Raw genomic sequence first — 9,620 nt, forward strand, 5'->3', positions numbered from 1 at the left:
AGACCAAACCACCACTCCACTGTGCTGTCCTAATCCCGAGGCTGGGTTTCTGCAGAAGCACACCAACATTCAGAAACAACAGCAGGGCAGGGAAGTTACCCCAGTGTACTTCAAGCCCAGGGGCCTGTCCTGAAGCTGTCTTCACTGGCTGCATGATGGCAGCCACTGAACCCCTCTGGTGGGGTTGGCCCCACAGTACCGACCCGCTGCAGTGGGGAGGGAGCGAGGGGAGTACTCCCACAGCATTCAGCCAGTTCAGTAAAGGAGGGGGACTCCCACAGCATTCAGAACAGCACCTGTGACTTTCAGAAATGGGAACTCTGGAATTCCACAATGACAAGAGAGGGGTTCCAAAAATCATTGCTTTATTTTTGCAAACCTGACATCAACATCAATTGCTGCAAGAAATTTGAGCTGAACGGAGGTAGTGGGAGAGAGGGTGGGGGCATGGCAACAGCCGAGGGGGTGTCACTTGGTTGGTGGGGGGGGAGGAGGAAGGGAGGGAAGGGTGGGGAGGGAAGGGCTGAGCTGGAAAAAGGAGTGCAGATCGGTTCGCAGGTTACTGTGGTATTTCCATACCAGAGCTGGACGACCTCTGACATGGTCCATCCCATCCGAGATCACGAAACACTCTCCCTCCCCGTGTAGCAGGTCCCCTCGCACCCTCTCCCCTCCCAACTCCCCACCAGCTTCCTGAGGCACAACTGGTCACCGTGAGGGTCCATCTTCCTGCTGCTGGATCCTCTCGACAGTTAACTCATTGGGGTTACCGAGATCAATTGGAGGGCTCCAAGTCAAAAGAGTGTAGATGGTGCACAGAGGATTGCAGGGAAATTCTTCGCTGCCTCAGCTGATCGTCTGCAGTCTCATGTCAGTTTATTGCTGTGACGATTCAAGGGGCAAGAAGCGACTATCTCCTTCCATCAGAAGACGCAGCGTGGTGTGGGCGCGGGCAGGCACAGCATAGCTCAGCTCAAATCTTCCCAGGATCCTCCTTCAGCATCACAGTTCTGTTGAATACCAACTGCAGAGGGAGAGGAAGAGACTCTGGCACCAATATGAGCAAACAGCCTGCCTAACTCAGCATGGTGCGAACCGACAGAGGCTTTATTTGTCAAGTGTACATTAAAGCATACAGTGCAACAACAACCAACACCATCTGAGGAATGTGCTGGGGGCAGTCTGCAAGTGTCACCATGCTTCCAGTGCCAATACAGCATGCCCACAATTTAATAACCCTGACCGGTATACGTTTTTGGAACATGGGAGAAACCGGAGCATCTGGAAAAAAAACCCACGTGGTCAAGATGAGAGTGTACAAACTCCTTACAGACTGTGGCAGGAATTGAACCTGTGTCACTGGCTCTGTAAAGTGGTACATGCACTGCGACACTACCATGCTGTACGCAAATGCCATGGTAACCCTCTGCTCCTTCACCACTGGAGCAGTGTGCACCCTCTATAAACCCTCCCGCAGCAACTCTCCCAGTTCCAACGTCTCCTCCCAAACCCACCATCTCTCCCACCGTTCCTTCACCACTGCAGGGTCTGATCTGATCTCTGAAACCCCTTCCCCACCAGCACCATGGGAGCATTTTCCCCACACAGACTGCAGCTCTCCTCCCCTCCCCCATCCTCCGGGGGTGGGGAGAATTAGGGATGGGTGATAAATGCTGGTGGCGACCAGACCCAGAGTGCATCAAATGCAAGGCAGAGAAGGTGCCAGAACGACGACTTACTGGGGGTGAGGAGGGGGGGTCAGGCTTAGAAATGTAGGGGGCTCCTGTTTACCCTGACCTAGCCCTTCAGGGAAGGTTTTTACTTCTGATCAAAATGGCTCCGAGCTGCAACGTCTAGATTCAAGGCTCAGACATATTTAAAAAGAAATGTTTGTAGGGATGGTTTTGGGGACAGCAGAGGAAGTTAAGAGGACAGATTAGGATTTAGGGGACAGAGGAAAAGAGTTAAGAGATTGGCTCAGTAAATGAAGAGTTTTAGATGAAGAGTGCCAGGGTCCAGGTTGGAGTGCCCTGTGGTAGAGACCAGTGATCCCCATGAACAGATGTCACGCCTCATGGATGAGAGCAGATGGCCATCTCCAGGTTGGAGAGTTCCTGCCTGAGTTCAGCATTACAGGTCCGTGGGTGCAGGAGGCACAATGGCTGCTGAGTTGCTAAACTGAGGCCCAAAATCTGTGAGTCCAGATCGGCAACCGGAGGCCACCTGCCCTGTCCTGGGATTGTGAGAGAGTGAGTGGCTGGGCTGGAGGCACAGAGGTGACCTGCCGAGGGGGGGGGGGGGAGAGGGGGGGGGGAGAGAGGGGGGGGGGAGAGAGGGGGGGGGGAGAGGGGGGGGGGAGAGGGGGGGGGGAGAGGGGGGGGGGGGAGAGGGGGGGGGGGAGAGGGGGGGGGGAGAGGGGGGGGGAGAGGGGGGGGGAGAGGGGGGGGGGGAGAGGGGGGGGGAGAGGGGGGGGGGAGAGGGGGGGGGGAGAGAGGGGGGGGAGAGAGGGGGGGGAGAGAGGGGGGGGAGAGAGGGGGGGGAGAGAGGGGGGGGAGAGAGGGGGGGGAGAGAGGGGGGGGAGAGAGGGGGGGGAGAGAGGGGGGGGGAGAGGGGGGGGAGAGGGGGGGGGAGAGAGGGGGGGGAGAGAGGGGGGGGAGAGAGGGGGGGGAGAGAGGGGGGGGAGAGAGGGGGGGGAGAGAGGGGGGGGAGAGAGGGGGGGGAGAGAGGGGGGGGAGAGAGGGGGGGGAGAGAGGGGGGGGAGAGAGGGGGGGGAGAGAGGGGGGGGAGAGAGGGGGGGGAGAGAGGGGGGGGAGAGAGGGGGGGGAGAGAGGGGGGGGGAGAGAGGGGGGGGAGAGAGGGGGGGGAGAGAGGGGGGGGAGAGAGGGGGGGGAGAGAGGGGGGGGAGAGAGGGGGGGGGAGAGAGGGGGGGGGAGAGAGGGGGGGGGAGAGAGGGGGGGGGAGAGAGGGGGGGGGAGAGAGGGGGGGGGGAGAGAGGGGGGGGGAGAGAGGGGGGGGGAGAGAGGGGGGGGGAGAGAGGGGGGGGGAGAGAGGGGGGGGGAGAGAGGGGGGGAGAGAGAGGGGGGGAGAGAGGGGGGGGAGAGAGGGGGGGGAGAGAGGGGGGGAGAGAGGGGGGGGAGAGAGGGGGGGGAGAGAGGGGGGGGAGAGAGGGGGGGGAGAGAGGGGGGGGAGAGAGAAGGGGGGGAGAGAGAAGGGGGGAGAGAGAAGGGGGGAGAGAGAAGGGGGGAGAGAGAAGGGGGGAGAGAGAAGGGGGAGAGAGAAGGGGGGAGAGAGAAGGGGGGAGAGAGAAGGGGGGAGAGAGAAGGGGGGAGAGAGAAGGGGGGGAGAGAGAAGGGGGGGAGAGAGAAGGGGGGAGAGAGAAGGGGGGGAGAGAGAAGGGGGGGAGAGAGAAGGGGGGGAGAGAAGGGGGGGAGAGAAGGGGGGGAGAGAGAAGGGGGGGAGAGAGAAGGGGGGGAGAGAGAAGGGGGGGAGAGAGAGGGGGGGAGAGAGAAGGGGGGGAGAGAGAAGGGGGGGAGAGAGAAGGGGGGAGAGAGAAGGGGGGGAGAGAGAAGGGGGGGAGAGAGAAGGGGGGGAGTGAGAAGGGGGGGAGAGAGAAGGGGGGGAGAGAGAAGGGGGGGAGAGAGAAGGGGGGGAGAGAGAAGGGGGGGAGAGAGAAGGGGGGGAGAGAGAGGGGGGGAGAGAGAAGGGGGGGAGAGAGAAGGGGGGGAGAGAGAAGGGGGGGAGAGAGAAGGGGGGGAGAGAGAAGGGGGGAGAGAGAAGGGGGGGAGAGAGAAGGGGGGGAGAGAAGGGGGGGAGAGAGAAGGGGGGGAGAGAGAAGGGGGGGAGAGAGAAGGGGGGGAGAGAGAAGGGGGGGAGAGAGAAGGGGGGGAGAGAGAAGGGGGGGAGAGAGAAGGGGGGGAGAGTGAAGGGGGGGAGAGAGAAGGGGGGGAGAGAGAAGGGGGGGAGAGAGAAGGGGGGGAGAGAGAAGGGGGGGAGAGAGAAGGGGGGAGAGAGAAGGGGGGAGAGAGAAGGGGGGGAGAGAGAAGGGGGGGAGAGAGAAGGGGGGGAGAGAGAAGGGGGGGAGAGAGAAGGGGGGGAGAGAGAAGGGGGGGAGAGAGAAGGGGGGGAGAGAGAAGGGGGGAGAGAGAAGGGGGGAGAGAGAAGGGGGGGAGAGAGAAGGGGGGGAGAGAGAAGGGGGGGAGAGAGAAGGGGGGGAGAGAGAAGGGGGGGAGAGAGAAGGGGGGAGAGAGAAGGGGGGGAGAGAGAAGGGGGGGAGAGAGAAGGGGGGGAGAGAGAGGGGGGGAGAGAGAAGGGGGGAGAGAGAAGGGGGGGAGAGAGAAGGGGGGAGAGAGAAGGGGGGAGAGAGAAGGGGGGGTGAGAGAAGGGGGGGAGAGAGAAGGGGGGGAGAGAGAAGGGGGGGAGAGAGAAGGGGGGGAGAGAGAAGGGGGGGAGAGAGAAGGGGGGGTGAGAGGGGGGAGAGAGAAGGGGGGGAGAGAGAAGGGGGGAGAGAGAAGGGGGGGAGAGAGAAGGGGGGGAGAGAGAAGGGGGGGAGAGAGAAGGGGGGGAGAGAGAGGGGGGGAGAGAGAAGGGGGGGAGAGAGAAGGGGGGGAGAGAGAAGGGGGGGAGAGAGAAGGGGGGGAGAGAGAAGGGGGGGAGAGAGAAGGGGGGGAGAGAGAAGGGGGGGAGAGAGAAGGGGGGGAGAGAGAAGGGGGGGAGAGAGAAGGGGGGGAGAGAGAAGGGGGGGAGAGAGAAGGGGGGGAGAGAGAAGGGGGGGAGAGAGAAGGGGGGGAGAGAGAAGGGGGGGAGAGAGAAGGGGGGGAGAGAGAAGGGGGGGAGAGAGAAGGGGGGAGAGAGAAGGGGGGGAGAGAGAAGGGGGGGAGAGAGAAGGGGGGGAGAGAGAAGGGGGGGAGAGAGAAGGGGGGGAGAGAGAAGGGGGGGAGAGAGAAGGGGGGGAGAGAGAAGGGGGGGGTGGGGAGAGAAGGGGGGGGAGAGAGAAGGGGGGGAGAGAGAAGGGGGGAGAGAGAAGGGGGGGAGAGAGAAGGGGGGGAGAGAGAAGGGGGGGAGAGAGAAGGGGGGGAGAGAGAAGGGGGGGAGAGAGAAGGGGGGGAGAGAGAAGGGGGGAGAGAGAAGGGGGGAGAGAGAAGGGGGGAGAGAGAAGGGGGGAGAGAGAAGGGGGGGAGAGAGAAGGGGGGGAGAGAGAAGGGGGGGAGAGAGAAGGGGGGGAGAGAGAAGGGGGGGAGAGAGAAGGGGGGGAGAGAGAAGGGGGGGAGAGAGAAGGGGGGGAGAGAGAAGGGGGGGAGAGAGAAGGGGGGGAGAGAGAAGGGGGGGAGAGAGAAGGGGGGGAGAGAGAAGGGGGGGAGAGAGAAGGGGGGGAGAGAGAAGGGGGGGAGAGAGAAGGGGGGGAGAGAGAAGGGGGGGAGAGAGAAGGGGGGGAGAGAGAAGGGGGGGAGAGAGAAGGGGGGGAGAGAAAAAAAAGGTGGTTTGTTTTGCTGTTGTTTGTATTGTTCTGCCTAGCACTGTGGGCATTCAGTATTGGTACTAGAATGTATGACATTTGCAGGCTGTCCCCAAGCACACCTGTTAAGCCTGATTTATACTTCTGCATCAACGCGTTGCCCTAAGTTCTGCATCGCCACAAACCCTATGCAAAGCCGATGCGGACCCCTACGCGAGAGCCTGCGCTGCTGCGACGCGCACCTCTCCCAAAATGTAACTGTGCATCGCAGCAATGCAGACCACAACAATTGTGATTGGTCCGCTTGGGAGCATCGCATTTCCTCCTACGCTGCAATAGCTTGCCATTGGGTGACTGAAGGGCAGGGAAGGAACTCTGGCTGCAATGCTTTCCATAAAAGCTTTACAGACCTCCGAAATTATGGAGGACACATTTCGCTTTTACGAAAAAAGATGCTCGCGTCTTGTTTACCCTGAGAAAGACTACTATGACCATGAAGCCTCGCGCGGGCAGGTGAGTGAGCATGCGTGACGTGCGCAAATTGCAGAGCGGCGCAGACACACCAACGCACAAGTATAAATGCTCACAATGCACGTGGTAAATCACTTGCATAGGTTACAGCATCCAGTTAACGCAGAAGTATAAATCAGGCTTAAGTGTGTTAGTCATTAACTGTAGGCTTTGATTTACATGATAAACAAATGAATCTGAATGGTTTACAGCACAGGGTGGGGGGGATTGGAATGTGATAACGAGGGTGATTTGGTGTGGGTGGGGCACCCACCATCGACATCCCTCACCAATACACAGCACAGCCGGATCATCACTACACTCACCTTCTGCTCAGTGCTTCTACACTCACCTTCTGCTCAGTGCTGTCTGGATCCACAGAGAAATAACCAACACGCTCAAACTGGAACTTATCAAACAGCTTGGCATTTTTCACCGAAACATCCACCAGTGCATTGGGGATTTCCTGCATGGATTTCTGGGAAGAGGCAAACAACATTGTCAAATTGAGTAATGAGGCACACTTCATGCTCACTTTGTAAACCAGACAAAGCAATGTCAGGGGGGACTTAACCCAGACAGTAGAAGCTGATGTTTGGGGAGGAGACTCACACAAGGAATGATGGGGTCCTAGTTGGCGGCACAGGGACTCAGGTGCTGAAGGCTATATACATGGGATCCTTCTGGTAGTGGTTCTGACTGCAGGTCTGTAAGCAGCAATGGGGACTGCAGTCTGTGGTGCTGCGCAGGGACCAATGATGGGACCGCTGCAGATGTATGAGCTGTGGTTTTGTGTAGGGACTGGCGACGGGACCACTGCAGTTTGCAGTGCAAATCTTGGTTGGTTGATTTGCCGGATTGCAGATGACAAAAATGTGCAGAGTTGTGGAGGTTGACAAAGGATTCAGCAGGATATGGAGCAGTTGGAAGTGTGTGCAGAGAAATGGCCAATAAGAGTTTAATTTGGACAAATGTCAGGTGTTGCACTTCAGGTCATCAAGTGCAAGAGGAAAGTATACAGTGAATGGCAGGACCCTCAGGAACACTGATGTCCAGAAGGATCTCGGGGTGCAAGTCCACATCTCCCTGAAAGGGGTAACACAAGTAACTAGGGTGGTGAAGGCACACATACCCCAGTCTGGGTGTTGAGTATAGAAGTTGGGAAGTCACAGTGTAGCTGGACAAAACTTTGGTTAGTCCACATCTGAAGGACCAAGTGCAGCTCTGGTCTCCAATTTACAGGACAGATAAGACTTTGGAGAGGGTGCAGTAAAGGCTCACCAGGATAGAACTAAACTAACCCTTTCTGCCTGCACAAGGCCCATATTCCTCACTCTCTGCACAACCATGTGCCTATCAGTTCTGTCTCCAGCCCCACTCCAGGCAGCACATCCCAGGGACCCAGCGCTCTGTGAAAGACTTGCCCCTCATTTTAAAATTTTAAAATCTTATTTTGAGATACATCACAGAACCAGCGAGCCAAACCACTCAGTAAACCACCTAAAACCCAAGACTAATCGCAGGGCAATTTACAATGACTAATTAACCTACAAACTGGTCCATCTTTGAAATGTGGGAGGACATCAGAGCATCCTGAGGAAACGCACACATTCATGGAAGGTCATACAAACTCCTCACAAGAGAACACTGGAATTGAATTCCAGACTCCGACACCGAAAGCTGTAATAGCATCATGTTAGCTGCCATGCTGCCGTGTCGCCATATCTCCTTTGAACAAGACCCACCCCTCCATCTTTGCATGTTCTTTGACTAGGAATGTCTCAAGTGGGTTATGTGAGGCACCTTTCTGTTGGGAACATTCACATGTCCTGAATGACAGTGACATGCCTTGTGTCCACAGAATCAACAAGACTGAATTTGCTGTGTTGGGGCAGGGTCACACAGACAAGTCTCAAAGAGCTTTTTAAATGGTCATTTGTGACAAAGCAGCTCATGGGATCTTCCTGTGTGCAGTGGCTGCCACATCGGGTGACTCACTGACTCAGTCCTCCAGAGGGAGGAGCAGCAAAGAACTCCTTCTTCAGTCACATCTGCAAAATATCAACCACTCTTCAGCCTGTGGAGATGGGTTCATTCCAATCTCCAACCACACCTGGAAATGCTAACCCCACTCCTCTCTCAGTGATCAAGGTACAGTCCTCATGTTTCGGGCACAATACTCACTGGGTTAATGTCTGACAGGAAGCCACCGGGCACCTCACTCGCATCCTCAGGACATTTATGGAGGAATCTGCAAAATAAGACATCAGGTCAAGGTATCAATTCCAGCAAAAACGATGTATCTCCACCCTGAAACCCTCAGGCCCTCAACCCAAAAAATCCTCCCAAACCCTGAGAAACCCTCCAAGAACTCTCAGACCAACAAATCTTCCCAAACCTGCGCAGACCAAGAAACCCTCCAAAACTTCCACCCTGAGAAATCCTCTCAAAGCCCCACCCTGAGAAATCCACCCAGACCCCCACACCCCGAGAAACCTTCTCAAAACTGACCCCATCCCGAGAAACCCTCCCACTGCAAATCAGCCACCCTCTGGAAACCTCCTAAAACCTACTAAATGAGTAGGTACCCATGGTTAACACACCACTGGGTGTAGGTACAGACACCTGACCCACTGTACTGTAGGTTCCTGTGGTTAACACACTGGGTGTAGGTACAGACACCTGACCCACTGTACTGTAGGTTCCTGTGGTTAACACACTGGGTGTAGGTACAGACACCTGACCCACTGTACTGTAGGTTCCTGTGATTAACACATCATTGGGTGTAGGTACAGACACCTGACCCACTGTACAACTCCAACTACAATGTTTCACAGCAAGTCCATGGAAGTTTCCAGAACAACTACTTTTCAACCACTTGGTTCTTGAACGAACTACCAAAAGAGTAATCTCTATCTCAGTTTAGAAAACTAGCACCATATTAATCACTTTGCACTAACTTCAACTATTTTTGTTGTAACTGGTTCTCTTGTAAAATTCTAGTATAGTGGTACTAGAAAGTCTGTGAACCTGAGGGATTTTCTCTGTTTCTGAATAAACATGACCTAAAATGTGATCAGATCATCATGCAAGTCCTAAAACCTGATAAAGAGAACCCAATTACATAAATAACACAAAGACATTATCCTTGCTCATTTATTGATTGAGACAAATAATCCAATATTACATGTATTTGTTGGAAAAAGTATGTGAACCTCTGGGGTAAAGCTTTTCACCAAAGCTATTTGGAGTCAGGTGTTGCAATCGATGAGATGATATTGGAGGTGAGGGTTGTAGAGGTGCCCTGCCCTATAAAAGACACAATAAGTCAGGTTACTGACAGCCTTCGAGAAAGATCTGTTCATGTGTACCACGCTTCCATCAAAACAACTTTCAGAGGACCTTAGAAGAAGAATTGTAGAGATGCATGAAGTTGGAAAAGGATATAAAAGCATTTCTAAAGACTTGATCGTTCATCAGTCCACAGTGAGAAATTGTCTACAAATGGAGTAAGCTCAGTACTGTTGCTACTCTCCCTAGGAGTGGGCATCCTGCAAAGATCACATCTAGAGCACAACCTGCAATGCTGAAGGAGATGAAAAGAACCCAAGGATAACAGCAAAAGACCTGCAGAAATATCTAGAACTTGCTAAAGTTT

General features: G+C 55.8%; 1 protein-coding gene across 1 annotated transcript in view; it reads right to left on the bottom strand.

Annotated features, from left to right (window-relative positions):
* Positions 1–348: 348 nt before the first annotated feature.
* Positions 349–9,620, bottom strand: part of qars1 (glutaminyl-tRNA synthetase 1) — a 65,536-nt gene continuing 56,264 nt past the window's right edge. Inside the window, exons 22-24 of the mRNA XM_072280202.1 lie at positions 8,147–8,213; positions 6,315–6,440; positions 349–1,024 (exon numbers count right to left, since the gene is read on the bottom strand). Coding sequence (XP_072136303.1) covers positions 974–1,024; positions 6,315–6,440; positions 8,147–8,213 — 244 coding nt within the window. The 3' untranslated portion in view covers positions 349–973. The remainder of the gene's footprint in view (positions 1,025–6,314; positions 6,441–8,146; positions 8,214–9,620) is intronic.

The sequence above is a fragment of the Mobula birostris genome, chromosome 16, assembly GCF_030028105.1.
Source record: "Mobula birostris isolate sMobBir1 chromosome 16, sMobBir1.hap1, whole genome shotgun sequence".
NCBI classification, from domain to species: domain Eukaryota; kingdom Metazoa; phylum Chordata; class Chondrichthyes; order Myliobatiformes; family Myliobatidae; genus Mobula; species Mobula birostris.